General features: G+C 37.1%; 2 protein-coding genes across 6 annotated transcripts; one reads left to right on the top strand and one right to left on the bottom strand.

Moving 5' to 3' along the window:
- Positions 1-1309: 1309 nt before the first annotated feature.
- LOC148300935 (uncharacterized) lies at positions 1310-8611 on the bottom strand. 4 transcript variants are annotated; one of them, XM_088274103.1, is made up of 3 exons: positions 8478-8610; positions 7547-7658; positions 1316-6542 (listed from the first exon to the last, which is right to left on the bottom strand). In XM_088274103.1, exon 3 carries the CDS (start codon positions 6508-6510, stop codon positions 2902-2904), a length of 3609 nt encoding a protein of 1202 aa, XP_088130229.1. In that variant the 5' UTR covers positions 6511-6542; positions 7547-7658; positions 8478-8610; the 3' UTR covers positions 1316-2901. The 4 variants fall into 4 exon arrangements, with proteins under 4 accessions (XP_088130233.1, XP_088130229.1, XP_088130231.1 ...); XM_088274105.1 differs by lacking the exon at positions 8478-8610 and adding an exon at positions 7879-8249; XM_088274107.1 differs by lacking the exon at positions 7547-7658 and having other exon boundaries at positions 1310-6542; positions 8478-8611.
- A 20-nt stretch (positions 8612-8631) lies between these two features.
- LOC148300936 (uncharacterized) lies at positions 8632-14550 on the top strand. Of its 2 annotated transcripts, none has more exons than XM_088274108.1 (4): positions 8632-9014; positions 11519-11804; positions 12785-13120; positions 14101-14550. In XM_088274108.1, exons 1-4 carry the CDS (start codon positions 9004-9006, stop codon positions 14302-14304), a joined length of 837 nt encoding a protein of 278 aa, XP_088130234.1. In that variant the 5' UTR covers positions 8632-9003; the 3' UTR covers positions 14305-14550. The 2 variants fall into 2 exon arrangements, with proteins under 2 accessions (XP_088130234.1, XP_088130235.1); XM_088274109.1 differs by lacking the exon at positions 8632-9014 and adding an exon at positions 9357-9487.
- Positions 14551-20429: the final 5879 nt, after the last annotated feature.

Genomic DNA, 20429 nt, shown 5'->3' on the forward strand with positions numbered 1-20429 from the left:
AAAAACAAGTATGACATCTACCATAATACAGTGGAACCTCTCTAGTTCGTCACCTTTGGGACTGGGGCGGGATTCGGAATATATATATATATATATATATATATATATATATATATATATATATATATATATATATATATATATAGAAAAATCAAGTTTTTTGATTTATGACGTTCTTGAAAGGAGTGAGAGACATATCCATTCTGCTGTTGTATCGTTCATAAAAAATAACGATAGAAAAAAATTAGACATAAAAAAATCTATATAAAATGTATATATATATATATATATATATATATATATATATATATATATATATATATATATATATATATATATATATATATATATATATATATATATATATATATGTATATATATATATATATATGTATATATATATATATATATATATATATATATATATATATATATATATATTTAGAAAAATCAAGTTGTTTGATTTATGACGTTCTTGAAAGGAGTGAGCGACATATCCATTCTGCTGTTGTATCGTTCATAAAAAATAACGATAGAAAAAAATTAGACATAAAAAAATCTATATAAAATGTGTGTACATATTTGTTTGCCAAAAAGCTAAGTTACAATTGAAATCGTCAAGAAGAGAACACATAATTATTGATAAATATTTAAAAACTAAGTAAAAATTTTGATATATTATTTATACGATCACCGATGAAGATCACAACTAACACGTTGACTGCCACGGCGATTTTCAGAATTCCGGTCTAAAAAGCCGATTTCATTTATCATATTATATTATTAAAAACTCTGATTATAGTGCAGTGGAACCTCTCATAACGAGTGTAATTCATTCCAGAATCTTACCCGTTAAGCGAACATGTTTTGTTTCGACTGGCGCAGAAATCCCAGACCGCAAGTGAATGTTGCGAAAAAGGGACTTGCCCTTTTTCTGTAGCTCATTATGCGAAATGCTACTTGTTCGTTATGTGATTTATCGTTTTGAGAGGTACAACTGTACATAATTATATTTTATATTCATTTATTAATAAATTTTCTGTTCAATTGTTGGGTAATATATCCAAAATAAAACAAGGTTTGTAGGATTGAATTCTACATTTATTTATGTATATGTTAATACGTGACGCGTTTCCTCTTCTTAGGACATTATCAAGTGTTTGATGTTCAAGAAGACGAAACGCGTCACGTATTAACATATACATAAATAAATGTAGAATTCAATCCGTCAAACCTTGTTTTATTTTGGATATATTACCCAACAATTCAATATGGAATTCTACCAACTGTCTGCAGTTAAAATAAATAATTTTTCTGTTTGTTTAAGCCAGCATTGATGTTTTGTTCTCTTCCCAAGCGCCATCTATCCATATTAGCACTGATATACTAGGAATTTTATCGTAGCTGCAGGAATATGGCAAGTAAACACAGTAGGAGATAACTCCTAGTCGGCGTCCTATAGCAAAGAACGCAATTTACGAGTTATCTCATGGTTGGCAGTCAACGTGTTAAAAAATAAATAGCAAAAATGATACTTTTCTCGTATTTATCTATCTAGTAGAAGCGATGAGAATCTCTGTATTAAATGCTTGTATAGCTAGGAATCTAATTCACTAATCACTTAACCTAATCACTTAAGAATCGTAGAGTAATTGTACTGCCGTACTAGGCACAGGGGTGTATCTACATTCTAATTAAATCGGACAAACGGGTCTTTGATGGGTAAAAATGCCAGTTATTCCCTCTGCAGTCAATACGGCAATACACACCACCATTCGAAATTGCAAGGAAATGTACCGATACCCAATATGTATTGGATTATATCACCACGAGAGAAAGGGAGGATCAGACTTTCAAAGTATTGCTTTCTAGCTTGCACGAAATAAGGCTAATCAACAAACGCACAGCTAGCCTTATAAATAATGTTGATCGTTGATCACATTGGTAAATTTTCTGCTTAGAGTCAATTAAGAATTTTTTCACCCAAAAACGGGTCAACGCCGATGATTTCTTTATCAAATTTTTATCATCACGCATCACACATTCGAACAATGGGCATAATATATCGAGGAAAGGGTAGATGCTTCTAGAACAAAATCTTGACTTGGAATCTGTGAGAACTCTCCCATCTATGGCTGCAAACACATTGCGAGACCACGTAAGAAACATTGATATCCAGAACATGTGTAAGACGGAAGATATCGTGAGGTGGGGATACTGGAATAAGCATGTAAACAGAATATCAGAAGGCAGACTTTCACGTATCGGCCTTCAAGGAAACCCTGAACAACGTAGACCCCCAGGCAGACCTCCAAAAGGTGGAGAGATAGCTGGCAGTCGATAACAGTCGAGTAACAGGCGGCAGATTCACAGACAGATCCCCAGATCTATAGAAAGACAAAGAAGAAAAATCAGAAGCGCATGATTGATAAAACTTTGTCAGTCAATCGCGAGTTGAGATTTTACTTGACACATTGTTGTCGGGCAGTTTTTTTATCAACCCCGGCCCAAATTATGCTCGGACAGTCTGCGTCCAACTCTCAGTATACTAATCACAAGTAATCGCAAACGCAGTTCCCATCTGTACAATATTTGCGGGCGTCTCTCGCGCTCTACCAAAAGTAAGCAAACAGAACGCTTATAAGCGTCTCCCGCTCTCTACCAACAGCATGTAAAAGACGCTTCCAAGCGTTATGGTAATACATATAACACTCCTTATCATTCATCGTTCACTTTGTGTAAAGTTAAGTGGTATTACACAAAGTGAACAATGAATGATAAGGAGAGTTTTGAATTGATTTTTCTCATGTGGTGACATGATTGCGATAAGCTAGGTACCGACATAAGTAAAATATCAGACGATTTTAATGTAAAATGTCTCAGTAAGGTCCTAAACTATGTTCAGCCGTGATGAAGCAAGGAACTGCTCAGAGATTCTAGTTGCAGCGTGCCGTCGGGGTGCAGAGTGTGGACTTGTATGTCCACGGGATGGTGCAGGCCTTCCACCTGCAGATGGCTCTGCAAGAGTTCACTCTGGACGTGGATCTCGTCCTGCTGCTGGATGGTCATCTCTTGGATGTCCAGCTGCTGCAAGTCCAGGCTGGGAGCTTTGATCACCTTGGCGGCGGCGATGTGCGTCTTTTTATGCTTGTACAAGTTCGTGAAGCAATTGGTGTTGAAGTCGCATTCGTCGCAAGCGAAGGGATCAGGTCTGTGGATCATCTTGTGGACCTTTAAATCAAACGCGGTCCGGTAGCTTTTGGTGCATTCGTCGCAAGGGAAAGGTTTTACGGCCGCGTGCGTCAATTTATGAGATTTTAAATAACTCGGGAGTTTACAAGTGTACCCGCATTCGTCGCAACCAAACGGCTCGTCTTCTCTGTGTATAAGTAAGTGGAGTTTGAAATTCTTCGATTTTGTGGATTGGTATTTGCATTGCGTGCAAGAGAATAAGTTTGATTTCTCGGCTTGCGGCCTGGTGTGCTTTTTCATGTGCGTGCGGAGGTTGGATTTGGACCGGCACGTGAACGCACACAAGTGGCAGGAGAACGGTTTGACGGAGGAGTGCGTTTGCATGTGTAATTTCAATGCGGTGGGAGTCGGGTTTTTCGGAGTGAACCCGCACAAGTCGCAACTGGTTTTCTTCTCTTCGTAATGCGATAGAACGTGCTTTTTGAGATAGAACATCTTGGTCCCGACGAAACTGCAGAGATTGCATGCGAATAACTTTTTCATCGCGTGCTTTTTCATGTGGCCGTTGAGGGTGACTTGGTAGTTGAATCTGAGTCCGCATTCTGGACAAGCGAAGCGTTTTTCATGAGCGTGTACGACTTTGTGGTTTTCCATGTCGTACATCTGCGTGCATATGTATCCGCACTCATCGCAGGAGATGATCTGCTTGCCCTGGGCGTGTACGTAGTTGTGCATCTTGAGCTCGGCCAGCTTGGGGAAGCTCAGGCCGCAGACGCTGCAGGAGAAGGGCTTGGCTTGGGCATGCTTCAGTTTGTGTATCTCGAGTTTACTTTGAGATTGGAAGCGGTAGTCGCATTGGTCACACGCGTATCTTCTCAACCGCCGATGCATGAGCTCGTGGTGTTTGAGATCTCTCTTCTTCCCGCAGGCGTAGTTGCACACCTTGCAGGTGAAGGTGTTCTGCTGGGTGTGAACGCTCTTCATGTGTCGCTTGAGGGTGCTGGGGTACCGGCAGGAGTAGGAGCACTCCTCGCAGGTCACTATCCGGGGTCCCGGGGCCCTGGTTCTCTTAATCGGCTTCTCGTCCGTCTCCTCGGGCGCCTTGGCGTCGGAATCGTCGTCGTCGTCATCGCTCTCGGGCACGGGATCCGTCTGAATGCCGATGGACACCTTCTTCTTGGCGCCAAACTTCTCTTCCACTTCCTCGAACGGTTCTCCTTTGACGGCTTCCGGAGGTTCCTCCTCTTCGATGTCGTGAATGGAGAACTTGTGCTTCCGCAAGACGGCGGCGGTCTTGCAAGAATACCCGCAGAGCGTGCAGACGATGGGCTGGTTCTGTTCGCTGTGAATGAGCAGATGCTTCTTGAGGTTCCGCTCCTTGGTGGAATTGTAGTTGCACTCGGGGCAGAAGAAGGTCTCGCCCGAGGGGGGGTCGTGGATCTTCATGTGGGTCTGCAGGTTGAACTTGCGCTTGCTGGCGAAGCCGCACTTGTCACACTCGTAGGGCCGGTCGACAGACTTGACCTTGTTCACTATTTTAGAGGAGGGCTTCTTCTTGCGGACGAAGCTGCCGGGCTTCTTGTTGAACATGTGGCCCTTCATGTGGTTCTTGAGGTAGAAGACCTTGCTGGTGGTGTAGCTGCACTGGTTGCAGCCGTAGACCTTTCGCTCCTCGTGCTTCTTCATGTGGCCGTTGAGCGTGACCTGGTAGCGGAAGCGCAGGCCGCACACGGCGCAGGGGAACTTCTTCTCCTGCTCGTGCGAGAGCTTGTGATTCTCCATCTCGTACTGCTGGAAGCAGAAGAAGCCGCACTCCTCGCAGTGCACGAGGGGCTTGCCCTCCGCATGGATGGTGCTGTGCGTCATGAGGTCGTCCAGCTTCTGGAAGGGCTGGCTGCAGGCGTTGCAGGTGAAGGGCTTGGCGCGCGTGTGCTTGAGCTTGTGGATCTCCAGCTTGCTCTGCGACTGGAAGCGGTAGTCGCACTGGTCGCAGGCGTACCTGCGCCACCGCCTATGAGACAGCTCGTGGTGTTTGAGATCTCTCTTCTTGCCGCACGCGTAGTTGCACACCTTGCAGGAAAAACCGGCGCCCTTGGTGTGGCAGTTCTTCTTGTGCTTCTTCAGAGAGCTGGGGTACCTGCAGCTGTAGGAGCACTCGTCGCAGGAGATGGGCTTTGTCTGCGTGACCTTGTCGTTCTCCACGGCCAGCTGCGCCAGGTTGATGTCCTCCTTCATCATCTTCCCGTGGGAGACGTGGAGCTGCTGCAGGTTGAGCTGCTCCTCCACCTGCTTGTCCATGGCCTTCTCCACCTGTTCCTGGTCGGCCACCGTGACCTGGATGAGGTAGTAGTCTTCCTGCCGCCTCTCGTAGTTGCACAGCCCGTCTATGTCTTTCTGTATCATCTCGGCAGTTTGGTCCTTCTGTAAGTACGCGTCCTGGACTTTGGTCATGTAATCCTGCTGCTTGGGAATGATGTAGGTCTCCTGCTCTTTGGGCAAAATGTAAGACTGGGTCTTGGGAATGATGTACGCATCCTGGCTCTTAGGAGGGATGTACGTCTCCTGAGTTTTCGGGATAATGTAAGACTGGGATTTGGGCACGAGATATATCTCCTGATCCTTGGATGGCAAATACGTCTCTTGGGATTTGGGGATCAGCTGATACGTGTCCGGAGATTTTAAAATGTACGATTCCTCCTGCTGTTTCGGGATTATGTAGGAAGCTTGAAAGATCCTCGAAGTGGTGGAGATATCCGTTTCTTTTGTGATGTAAGACTCCTGAGTTTTAGGAACGATGTACTCTTGAGTTTTGGGGACGATGTACTCTTGAGTTTTGGGGACAATGTATTCTTGAGTTTTAGGGATGATGTAGGACTCCTGAGTTTTGGGTATTAAGTACGCCTCTTGCCCCTTGGGGATGAGATATGTCTCTTGCAACTTGGGCACGATGTAAGTCTCTTGTCCTTTTTGGGCGATGTAAGTCTCTTGCTGTTTCTGGGTGATGTAGGTCGTCTCCTGGGTCTTCTGGGCGATGTAAGAGTCCTGGGACTTCTGGGCGATGTACGCCTGGCCCTTGGTGGCGATGTAGGAGACGTGTCCTTTCTGGGCGATGTAGGACTCTTGGCCCTTCTGCGCCGTGTAGCCCCCCTGCACCTTCTGGGTCATGTAGGTTTCCTGCTGCTTGTGCGGGATGTAGGTCTCCTGGCCGCGCTGCAAGTAGAGGTTCCTCTGGAAGTTGGTGTTCAGGTTGAGGGGGTCATCGTTGCACAGGTGCGGCTGGAGATAGGAGATGTGCTCCATGTTGATTGGATGATCCATGTTGGGGCTTGCGGTTTCGACAGTCAGTTAATCTGTAAGATGAATAATTGAAGTCGCATTACAATCGTATTCATTTTATTTTTACAAATCGTAGTCATACAGGAGAAAGTGACCAAGTGCATTTTTTACAAAAACGTGATCATTGACTATTTGATATCTTACTAGCTTAATATTGCCCTGAAAAAATCCCAAAGGATTTTAAACTTGGAAGTATAATATAGTGACTTGTTAGCAATGACTAACTGCATTGGTGTTTATTTTCTTGCCAAGCAAAAGTGACTTAAATAGCCCTCCTGAACATTTTACGTATTGTTAGTTGGTCACTTTCTCCTGTACAACTACGAAATTCTCATTAAAAAAGTTTTTTTTTTTTTAAGAGAATTATTTGTGTTTTTATTATTTACAAAAATATTTAATTTCATACTATTTCTGTGAGCCTAAGCAGCTTATTATTAGAAATAGGTATCAAATTGTGGTACAGTGGGTTCGAACCGAGAACCTCTGACTCAAGAGTCCGCAACACTAACCACGCGACCACAACCGGACAAAAAAAAATATTTCAATTATTTTTGTATCATTTTTTTTTCATAATACATAGATTTTATTTTTGAAAAATACATATTTAATGTAAAAATAACCCTCTTAGCAGAGAAAGTTGGACATAAATTATTATACCCCTGGAAAGGTTAAAAAGTAATTTTAAGAAGAAAAAAACCTATCCAACAAAATTATCGTTTTAAACATTCAAGAAAATGCAATACTAAGCAATTCCAATAGAACTTTAAATATTTGGGAACCAAGTACTTCAACAACCTTCCTACAGACATTAAAAAAATTGAAGAATTGAATGCTAAAAAAAAAAAATATTTTATACATGTTAATCTAAAGAATCATGTTAATGTCCGCCTCCGTAGTGTAATGGTCAGCATGCTCGGCTACTGTTCTGGAGGTCCCGGGTTCGATTCCCAGGGGGGTTTAATAAATATAAGTGATTTTTTCACTCGAATATTTATTCAATATTACACTGGACTGGTACCTGAAGTGGAGGGCTGATCACCTTTCCTTCATGTGTAATCGATCGAGATAACACTGCGTTTATATGAAGCAGTGCCCTATGCACCATTGGGGTGCGGTAAGGGTTTGAAAATCTAAAGAAAAAAAATATTTCAATAAAAATAAATAGTAATTTGTAAAACAAGTGTAAGTCCCTCTCCAAGCACAAGAGCTCAGTTTCTCTTTTGAAGAGAACTGTTTAGAAGTGTTTAGAAAGTGAATAAAAATTGTGAAAAAATTTTAACCATATTAAATAAATAAATAAATAAATAATATTATGTGTATAAATATGTATATAAAAAAAATTATGTGTACCTTGAAATTGTTTAGTGTGCATTGAATTATCTTCGCAATAAAATCAGAGCAGCACATCTAGAGACAGTCTTGTTTACATTCCGGAGGTAAATCAAAAGTTCGGATTGTTTGGGTTCAGAAAATACAATAATTATCGTAAAAGAACAAGTAAAACTTCATGGCGTCGACAATGGCGATGTACATTAGTATAGTACCTAATATATTACATACGGGAGAGTCCAACACAAGATAGTATATCTGCAATTTATCTTAAAGTGATTATCGAATCGAAACGACAATAAATGTCACTTTTTTTGACAATCAACCGAAAACAAACATTGTCCTTTTTATCCACACGTAACAAAAACTTCGGGAAAGGCAATTTACTTGGCAAAGCATTCATTTTATTGTATGCTTATGTCCGATCTATAATAGGAGAGAAAGAATGTAGCGCGGCACTTGGCAGAAGGGTCAATTTAATAACATGATGCGCGGAACTAGGCCGAGTAAAGCGATAACCCTTTTTGTCGAGAATTCCGGCACTTTCTAGTCGATAATTAGCCCCGCCTAGATGCCAAATATTCTAGCTGATGATTCACAAAATGGATATTTGAACTCACCAAGCGTAGTCCATTCCTCTGCTTCTGACAATTTGCGAGTTTTCTTCCATAAAACACAGTCGCTGTATTCAGTGAGGGCTAGTTAAAAAATCACACAGGACTCGAGTAACGCGAGCTAACAAAGTGACGCGGCGACGCAAGGGTGCAGTTTGCACATCGTCGTAAATTAAACATGGCCGTCCGAAGATTGCCGAAGCCGACAGTCATAAATATAAAATTTAAAAAAATATCTAAGATTAATAAGTAACAACTAAGATTATTATTTTTTTAAATCACTAAGCCAAAATACGCACCTAAAATATTACAAAACAAGTAGTTTCATATATAAATATATATAGTTGGTTAGCGCTTTAACTTCGGTAATCATCGAGAATCGTCGGCCATCTTGTTGTGAAGTGATGTCTAAAAAAATCCAGTCAGTTAGCTGGGTAGGTACGCTGCGCGTTTTTATTTTTACTTTCTGCGGAGGAACGTTATAAAATACAGTGTAACCTCGTATTCCTATATCCTGGATTTTATCTGCAAAATGATGCAAAGGTGAGATATATGTGTGTGATTTATAATAAAATGCCTTGCGTTTTGTATGATATTAATTATTCCGAATATCGTACAGTATTATTCTTTGTACGCGCAGGTACTTGGCATCCATCGCTTCGTTCAAATGTCATTTTTCCAGCGTTTTCGTATTGCTGACGCTCTTTTACTTGTAATTATTTTACAATATACGTTGATTGAGACGTGCGTCTAGGTTTTAAATTGAATTAGGATGTTTTTATACAGCTAAATTCATAATGATTTTGAATCATTTGAGTTACCGCCTAGTCGACTAATTTGACATTTCATTTACAAAACTAGTACCTACCACATAAAATTATTCAGAAATAGTGCCTACTTGATAAGATATTTTAACAAATAATGTTTTATATTTGACTCTTTTGTTTTGACATTTGAATTTTGAACATTTCGAAGTTTTTTCGAAAATGCAGTTAAAATTCACGCAACATGGCAGAGTAAGTACATTTATTTCACTTGAATTTTAGGTTAGCATTATTCACATATATTTTTCAATGGACTTGATTATTTTAATGATTTAATATAATGTACACATGATTTTAATGATTGTTTTTGTAAATCATTGGTTTATTATTTCTAAGGCTGAATGCTAAAGAATGCTAGATCACACTTCAATATTTTCATTCACAAACAGTACTAATCACCATGCTATTATGGAAGGGTAGCCAGAGGCGTTTAAATGCCTAATCGCTATCTATAGATTTTCACATTTTTTTCATTCAACGTCTTATTTTATTGATCCAGCTCTTCATTTAGTATAACTGAATATGATATTTCTTTCTCGGCCCCTTGGTTCATGCTTGCGTTGTGTGTATTACAAAGTCTCAACGACTGGAGTACACATGTGATTAGATGTATGGATATTGAAAATGACAAGGTTTTATCTCAGGACGTTAAAGTATGGTGGACACGTTCCTACAGAGGAATGGTGTGATGATAGTAGTAGACATTTCAAAAAAAAAAAAATAATTAGTTAGCTAATATTACATTTTGTGCAAACTATTATTTACACTTAATTTACATCATATTACAGTAAACAAAATATTCATTTTAAATTCTTTCAGACTCATTTCATTCTTCATACATTCAGGCATCTCATCATACATTTTCAAACCCTTATACATTAAACACTTTTGTGATTCAGTTTTTTTCAAAAATGGCAGTCTTATTTTATCCATATTTCTAGTAATATGTTCATGAAAGTTTTTGTTTAAAACTATTTTATCCTTAAATATTTGGGTAATTTAGATCATTATTTATTTCAATTCAATTTATTCAATAATTAATTTTTACATTACAAACTTAATTTGTCGGCTCATCTTTTCCCCGCTCCAGACTCGACGGCCCGAGACCGATTGACGACGTTTTAATCCATTTATTTTTTGTATATCATTATCATCATCATCCTATTATTATTATTATCCATGTTTTTATAAGCGCCCTTGAGGTAGTAGTTTACGAAAATGGCGCTGTACAAATTATCCAAATTATTATTATTATTACATTTAAGGCGTATGTATTCAAAATATAAATTACAAAGTAAGTAACTCTTGTTAAAGTTAAAGAAGAATCCTGCTTCAGAAAACCCCCTCAGACACATGGAACAGAACAATATGTGTCGGGTTATGGTCTCGTGGTTAGTGTTGCGGAGACTTGAGTAAGGGTTTCCGGGTTCGAACGGACTCTACCACAATTTGAACCTATTTTTAATAATGAGCCGCTTAGGCTTACAGAAATAGTATGAAATTGAAGTATTTTTGTGAATAATAAAAACACAAATATTTCTTTTTCTATAAAAAAATCAAATAAAATCCATTGTGATATTGTTCAGCATAGTGGTAGCTCTTTCCACAGGCATAACCATCGGCAGGTTGGTCCTGTATATAGGAATGGGAAACAATCTATGCCGCCGCTGTCTTAGGTAACTATCGGGAACATACAGACCGATGCTCCGCATAATTTTAGGAATATCGATCATACCGCGCAACAATAGATAAAAATACCTAATCAAATACACATCCTTCTAGTCTCTAAACTATTGTAGCCAAGCATACCCTGGAGAAACTCGGTCGGGTAAAGCCAAGGATAATACCTGTACTCTCTCATGTAGAGATACAAAATTCATTTCTAACATAAAATTATATAAAATCATGCCTTAAACCTCTACCATAACTTACATGTAATTATTATCATAATACAATACTTAAACTCAATCAATTTAAATTTATTTGTCAGAAAAATTATATAAAATTATGGTTTTCAACTCCTGCCTTGTTGTGCATGTAACACTGAATTTTGTCTAGCCTCACACCAGTCTGGTGATGTCGGTTATGATGAAACCCGGTTGCTGGTCAAATAAAATTAATGTGGAAAAAATTACATAGTTGTTATTTTATTCTATGTAGAGATAGATACCTCAGAAAATTATTTTGAAACTTGTTTTTTATTTATATGTGTTTTGTTTTAAGCCCTGCCGAAAAATCCTTGGAGAAGACGCTGGAAGCCATGATGGAGGATTCGGTTGAAAACTCCTCGGAATATCCCATGAAGGAAGAGAGATTGGACACTTCAAGAGCCGAGGATTCTTCAGACGACCACTCCACGGAGGACAACTTGGACGATCCAACAATTGAGACTCTGGACGAAGAAGAGGAAGAGGATATAAAGCCAGTAATCAATACGGACGACTTCAATTCGCAAGGCATGATCACCATTCTTGTGCCTCACGAGGATTCCGAGGAAAAAATCATCAAGGTAAGAACTTTTATTTTGCATTTAATTTTGCGTTTTATTTTATTTTAAGAAATAGTGATAAAACTTATAGTGATAGTGAAATTTAAAATAAAAAAAATGCCCAGACTTCCTTACTCCATTTTTCATATTACAAGTTTGTTTCTGTTGAGGTATCTATAATATTGAAAGCTGTCCCACCGCATGCCCAGATCTGATACAGAAGCATCTAGGCTTCCTGACAGATCTGCTCTTGCTAAGCATTTTTTTTTTCGAACAAAGTTGCGAAATTTATTGAAAATGTGAAACAATATAAAATTGTATCCGATTTTACTGTGAATTTACATTTAAAAGCTTTCAATATACCTGTCACTGCCAATCTAAATAAATACAAGGTATCTATAATTTCCCGGGAACAATCCTTCTGAGGCAAGGGTGGCCAACCCGCGGCCCGCGGGCCGCATGGGGCCCGCTGGGTGTCTTCTTGTGGCCCGCAGAGCATACCACACATTTTTTCTTTAAGTGTGCATAAAACCACCAAAAGAACATTTCATCGTGCGCAGTTCGTATCGTATCCCATATATGGAAGTATCTCTCTATGACAATTTCTTCCATATACCAATATTCGTGTTAACATTCACGACCCGTGCCAAAATTGTTTGATTTGAATCATTTGGAAAAATGCACTTAGTTCTGACAAACAAAATCAGACTTCTCACAAAAATTTATTTTATTTTGTTTATTTTTAATATTTCCTAACTCTAATCTAATAAATATGTTTGATTATCATTTTTGTTATATCTTCTTTAAAAAAACAATAGATGTACATATTTATCATTTGCTTTGAATAATAAAAGAAATTTTGTTTTACGGCCCGGTAGGATATCTCATTTCCAAAATTTGGCCCGGCTGCTGAAAAGGTTGGCCACCCATGTTCTAAGGGTACTGGATATTTCGACACGCTCAAAATACTTCCGTTAAAACGTGATGTTTCAACTCTACAGCTCGAGCCCGAGGACTACGACGTCAATCCGGCGTCCCTCCTCTACGACCTGGACTCGGAGGACGAGGAAGACGAGGACTTCTACATCATCCAGGTGGCGCACCCGGCGGAGATGGAGCGCAAGCGCCGGATGTACAACAAGCGTCCCAAGTTCATGGACGAGATCGCCAACAAGCTCATCCAGTGCGACCTGTGCGACTACTGCACGCCCGACAAGAGCAACTTGAGGAAGCACATGTTCATCCACACGGACGAGAAGCCGTACGCTTGCCCGCAGTGCGCCTTCACCTGCAAGCTGCCCAAGTACCTCAAGCAGCACGAGCTGACGCACATGAAGGTCAGACTCCTAACTTACCAATGTGTTTATATGATGCAGTGCCCTATGCACCATTGGGGTGCGGATAAGGGTTAGAGAGAGAGTGTGTATGAAAAGATGCATGAATGTGGGAGAATGTTTGCAAAGACAGAGTGGTGTGGCGTTGTATTCTCTCTGGTTAGTTACTTACTAACTAACCAGAGAGAATACAACGCCACACCACTCTGTCTTTGCAAACATTCTCCCACATTCATGCATCTTTTCATACAAACTCTCTCTCTAACCCTTATCCGCACCCCAATGGTGCATAGGGCACTGCATCATATAAACACATTGTTATCTTGATAATTAACACATGAAGGAAAGGTGATCAGCCCTCCGCTTATTTCAAACTACTTAGTGTATTTTGCCAGTTTATAGAACGTTGAAAACTTTATAATACTGCATCATTAAGTCAAAATGCACATTTTCCAGTTTTTTGCCAGTACACCCACGATATTGTTTTGGTCAGTTTTCGCAGTCGCTTGTGATATCGCTCACTCCTTTCAACAACGTCATATATCAAAAATTGTCAATTTTCGGTTGTGCATGTTTTCGGAATGCCCAGAAAATGTACTATATTCCAGCAAAAGCGGCATATTTTTAACTTAATATTTACCCGCTACATATAGGGCAGAAAGTGTTGTTTTTGCATTTTGAAGAAGAGCTATTGTTTAATTATTTTTTAAATATACCAAATATTTTGCTAATGGAGAAAAACCTTCAGGTTTTACCTAAAAAGATCTGTTGCACAGAAAAAGTTCAATTGGCTATATCAAGTGATTTGGCTTGATATTTATTTAAATTTGATTATATTTTTAAACTATAAAATCTCCTGAAAAATTAAGTTTTTTGATTTATGACATTGTTGAAAGGATAAGCGATATCCAAACCGTGTCAGCACATCTTTCTTAATTTTCTCGATAAAGCTTATCTCAGCCTTGCATCTTTCCTGCTTTCAGGTCAGACTCTATCCTTGCACCATATGCTGCCACCGCTGCCGAAACATCACGGAGTTGAATCGCCACCTGAAGCGGCACCTGCGCATCCTCAACAAGACTTCGTTGAGCGAGATCACCAACGAAGGCGTCACGTACTGCGTCTGTCGGGACGGCTGCAAGTCTTCCGGGGAGTTTAAAAAGATGAAGCGAAAATACATGTCCTGAACGGGAATCCAAAGAAATACCTATTCCTTACTTAAGTATCTTAGTTATTTTAATTTTAGTTTAAAAACAAATATTTTATATGAAATGTCAAAGAGGTAAAGCATTTATTTGTTATTTTAAATGACAAATCATCGGGTAAGTTCTTATAAACTTAGTCACCTTTCCGGGAGTATAATAATTGGTGGCCGACTTTCTCTGGGGAGTGGGTTCTTTTTACATGAAAATTTTTTCATGAAATCTTAAAAATAACTAACTAACCATCACGCCGCCTTTGCCTCTTCCACGTTCATGCATCTCCTCATACAACAGTGAAACCTCTATCTATCGTTTTTAAAGGGACCTATTGAAATAAACGAAAGCGGGATTAAGAAGTCAATACATAGGAGATACGACCGAGTAAAGATAACATTCTCCCAATCTACATAACCATTTGTAGGTTACAATTCTGAAAAAAAATAACAATTTTTGAATGAAATAAATGTATTTATTTTTAAAAAATTATACAAAGCTGAACAGAACCAAAAAAAATATTCAAGTTTCTTGCATTGTAAATAATCTGTCATGTATTGATATTTGTTTTTTAATGTTTTATTTCTGTTAATCAACAGTATATTTTCGGCTTTCTTCTTCTTCATCTTGTAGGCCTTGTGGCCTATTTTTAAGAGGTAGCCTCCTGCGATGTCGATTCTCAACTATCAACCCATCTCTTTGGTGGTCTTCATTTCTGACACTCAAAGCGGCTTTGCAAATAATCTTTTCGGCTTTGCAAATAATATTTTTTTCAGCATCAGTTATTGAATGTGCATAGTAGAAAGTTTTTAATCTTTCGAAGAGTGTGCATGCCTCTGAAAATGATCCTCTTCGGCTCCTCTTCATCAATATCGACCTCTTCTGCTGTATTCGTCAATCTTGCATCACACAAGCTTTCCATAGTTTCTATACACACGTTGGAATATTGTCATCGAAAGTAAAAAAATTGAAAAAATTGAGAAGAATGTAAAAAACACAGACAAAATATATCAAATATGCAGCGTAGCACAAATTGATGCAATCTATTTTTGTATGAAATGAATTGGGGGCAGAAGAAATAAACACATCCAGGAAAACGATTATTTGAGGAACAATAGATGGAGGTTTCACTGCATACAAAGTGCTTCTATTGTTCACTTTATATATTTTTTGTGGTCAATTTTAACATATCACAAGCAACTGCCAAAACTGACCAAAACAAATTTTTTTATTTTTTTTTGTAATAAATTATCTGGTCAAATTATAAGCTTAATAATAATAAATTATCTGGTCAAATTATAAGCTTAATAATAAAAATGAAAATGGTATTTTCTGGCGTTTCTCATGTGTGTGATTATAATCCAGGATTCGGATCTCACATACTAATATAAGAGTTTCTGCTTAATAAAAAAGCTTCTTTACATCTCACCAATAGATGTCTCTAGTGAAGTTCTAGTGATTCAAGAACAAAGTTTCTAAATTGGTTCATATATATGGAACTTCCAAGAATTTGAATAGTGTGGTTGTCAATAATGGGTAGAATTGGTGAATGTTACACGTGTGTAAAGTGATCACTTAAACCAGCCTGTTACGGTCGTCAGCCCCGTAAATGCCCAGACTTCCATATTCTTCTTCATCTTTGATGAGATGTCAAAAAATAATATGACCAAAACAATATCGTGGGTGTACTGGCAAAAACATAATCTGGAAAATATGGAATTTTGACGGAATGATGCATATTATAAAGTTTTCAACATTCTGTAAACTGGAAAAATACACTAAGTAGTTTGAAACGTCATATATATGTGGTTTTAATAGTAAATTCAACTTTTAAGTTCAATATGTAATGGGTATTTTATTCAGGCTAAAATCTTAAAATAACAGGGATTATTCAAACGGGGATTTTAGTGTTAACGTTTTTTGCCAGTACACCCACTCAGAAGATTTGTTTATCATATTTAATTGTAATATTGCTCTAACACAGTGTTTCTCAAAGTTGGCAATAACGCCCCTTGTAGACGATGTGCCCTACGTAACTACATTTTTTTCAATTTTGAGATATTTGGTGTTATCAACTGACCATTATCTACAAATATTTAAATGAACAAAAAGTATATATATATATATATATATATATATATATATATATATATATATATATATATATATATATATATAAAATAAATTACGCCTAGTTTTCAGGCGTATAAGGCGCTGTCTACATTGAATTTTCGAAATGAATTAAACTCCTAAAACGCTAACTACTTGAACTACTAACTAATACGTTGAAAAAATTTTCTATGCTCTCTCCTGTAAAGTAACCGATTTGCAGATAGAGTACTTTACGTAGGGGCCGTCGATATTATCATTCTTTTTGGCAATTTTATTTTCCCCTTTGATGAGAAATTTCGATAGGAAGGATCAGACTAAAAAAGTTTGAGAACCTGTGCTTTCGCATTTCATTTTTTATTTTTTCACTTCTTTCTATGAACTTAAAAGTATGTTTCAGAATTTGTAAAATGTTTAGTAATGTACATTATACTTATGTACATTTCCTTAAACTGAGTCAACTAAGGAAATCTTAACCCTTTCCGGTCCACCAAAATTTAAAAAAAAATCTTGGTAGACATTTACATTCCAATTGGAAAAAAATCTTATGTCCTTTGCTCCACATACTGTTGTAATATATGCGAGTGACAAAAATGTAAGCTTGGAATTTAAATAAATAATACTAATGATGAAAAAAAATGTGGAATAACATCCGACATGGGACCTAAGAGGAAAAAATGGATGTCGAATGAGATTCGACATTGGACCAGTAAGGGTTAATACAGTAAACCCCCCTAAAACGCTGACATAGGTACCCCTTTATCTTAGGGAATTTTATAAGGCGTTAATGTTTTAAATTATATTTTAATTAGCAGAAATGACTGTGATGAGTCATTTAAAATTGAAATACAACTTAAAAACATTAACTTCCCTGCAAAGACCCATCCGATAACGTGGTACCTATCTCAGCGTTGTAGGGGGGTTTACTAACTAACTAACTAACTAACCATCACGCCGCTTCCCCGCAGGGGTAGGCAGAGAGAATAGAGCGCCACACCACTCTGTCCTTGCAAACATTCTTCGCCTCTTCCACGTTCATGCATCTCCTCCTACATACCCGCCGATTGTTACGACTCCTAACCTGACCACTTTCAAGTATTTACTGTAATCTTTATTTGATGTAATATGCATGATAATATAATACATTTAGTTCTTCATATTTATGTTATCTAAGTCATCTAGCAATAATGATGTGCAATGTCGTAACTTTGTAATATAATTTGAAGGATGAATAAAGATTTTGTTGTAAGAAATGTTTTAATTTTTTTTTACAAATCAACCTGATTATGAAGATTTATTCTTGAGGTATAAACTGAAATTTATTATATTATTTTTTGACATCTCATCAAACATGAAGAAGAATATGGAAGTCTGGGGCTGACATAGGCTGGTTTAAGTGATCACTTTACACACGTGTTTTAGCACCGGAAGGGAAAGGTTAAACAAGTAATACCGTTAAAATGATGCAGAGTTTTACAAACTCATAAAAACATTATCTGCGGATAAGAAACCATTGAACTTTAATTGAAAACAAGATAAAGCTGTGGTTTAAAAACACTACCTAACCACATACCCAAATATTTAACAATAATTTATGATAAATAAATTGAGTTGGTCAATCTATCTGTTTGCCCACCTCCGTAGTATTGGGCAATGACAATCAAATGGTCAGCACATTTGATTGTTATGCGCAAAATCCTGGATTTGATTCCCTGGCAAGTTATATTATTTATTGATTCAGCGTAACTTTGTGGAATGACATGTTGATTTTTTTTTTAAAATTAAACACAATTCGCTCACTCCTTTCAACAACGTCATATATCATAAAACTTGATTTTTCAGGAGATCATTTTCAAAGTTAAAAAATATAATAAAATGTACCTACTCAAAAATAAATATCAAGCCACTCATTGAACTTTTTACTGTGCAACAGATCTTTTTAGGTAAAACCTGAATGTTTTTTCTCCATTTGAAAAATATTTAGTATGTTTAAAAAAAATAATTAAACAATACCTTTTCTTCAAAATACAAAAAAAACACTTTCTGCCCTGTAGCGGGTAAATATTATGTTAAAAATTTGCCACTTTTGCTGGGATATAGTACATTTTCTGGGCATTCTGAAAACATGCACAACTGAAAATTGACGATTTTTGATATATGACATTGTTGAAAGGAGTGAGCGAATTGTGTAATATCACTTAATGAGTTGTATTTCATTACACATGACTAATTTTGAAAACTACAGATGTTTGACTGACAAACTGTAGATACACTTACTTGAACTTTCCAGATTTCTGAAATGTTCAACCGGGACACTGGAATGATCCCAAAGTTGCGGTTATTCAAGGGTACACACTCTTGGCAGGTTTTTGCGGTGTTTGAGAGGATAGTTTATTGCCAATGCTATGAATAAATGGTTCCTGATTAGGAAACTAAACCAGGAGTAATAATAAATGATACAAGCTTATATAAGACGTGAAGTAAACTGGGCGGGATACTGGGATTTTATCTGAAAACCAGGCAAGCTAAAGTATACTGAACGGATTTCTGAATCTCCCTGTCTCCATGTAATCTATTGTATATTTTATTTTATAATTAAAACATAACTTTGTTTTAAAATCACTATAATTATTTAATTATAACTTAATTAAATGTCTACCGGTTTAGGTGATTGGCAAATTCAGAAAATTTTTACTATTTAGACATCTTGTATGCTTTTTACATCGGATGTTAAAATTTCTAGAAGTTTTTCCAATATACAAGCTTGGACATAATGAGCAGGAATACATTCCTGATTTAATAATAATTAACAAGCAATCAATAATAAACGGCTAGCTTTGAAACCGGTAGACATTGTAATTAAGTTATAATAAAATATTTATAGTGATTTTAAAACAAAGTTGTATTTGAATTATAAAATGGAAAATCACAAAGTTATTATTTCAAATATAAATTTTATTTTATTTTATTTTATTTACGGCTAATGCCTTTGACAATATTAACAGAAATATGTACCATAACAATTAAGAATAAATAAACTTATAAAAATCCTCACTTAATAATAATAATGATCTTAATGTTAATCATCACAATCAAACAATAAATTTAATACAATACAATGGATTTTCAAAACAATTTGCCACATAAACAAAAGTTACATATTAGAAAGAAATCTAGAAAGGCTTCCAGATTGATGCAATAAAAATGTAACTCCATCTAAACTCACAAAAATACCGAATTATGACATTGTATAAAAACAAGAAACCATTACTTTTTAATAATATTTTGTATTTGCTGCGCAATGCTCAATAAAAGCAACATTTAGGAATTTTTTAAATCATATTTTCATATGGTGTATGGAGTGTGTGGAAATTTTTGGTATCGTAAGGTAAGGGTAATTAATTATAACTGAACTTTGAGTATTTAAATGTTTTACAATTAGTAAATAAACCCTGAGGATGACAAGGTTCTTGTCGAAACCGGTTGGAAAAAGTGTACCAATAAAAAGTGGTTAAAATCTGCCACAAAGTATCTGTGAAAAACATTAAAAAAACATTACTTTTGAATTACTCGATACCTAGAATTGGTATTAGAAATACAAGATCTAGTTATAACCTTCGACACCAAACTCAGCTTTCTATCGCATATTAACAAAATAACTAACAAATGTATGAGAATTCTCGGTTAATAAAACTAAAAACCATAACCTGCACCCAATGATCCTTAGTGAACATCATCAAATTTCATTTTCATTTCAAACCCTTATCCGCACCCCAATGGTGCATAGGGCACTTCATCATATAAACGCAGTGTTATCTTGATCGTTTACACACAAAGGAAAGGTGATCAGCCCTCCGCTTCAGATACCAGTCCAGGGTTATATTGAATAAATATTAGAGTGAAAAAATCACTTATATTTATTTGACCCCCCTGGGAATCGAACCCGGGACCTCCAGAACGGTAGCCGAGCGTGCTGACCATTACACTACGGAGGCGGTCATCAAATT

This window comes from Brachycentrus maculatus, unplaced genomic scaffold, assembly GCF_059751285.1.
Source record: "Brachycentrus maculatus isolate JH-2025_06_01 unplaced genomic scaffold, ASM5975128v1 h1tg000633l, whole genome shotgun sequence".
NCBI classification, from domain to species: domain Eukaryota; kingdom Metazoa; phylum Arthropoda; class Insecta; order Trichoptera; family Brachycentridae; genus Brachycentrus; species Brachycentrus maculatus.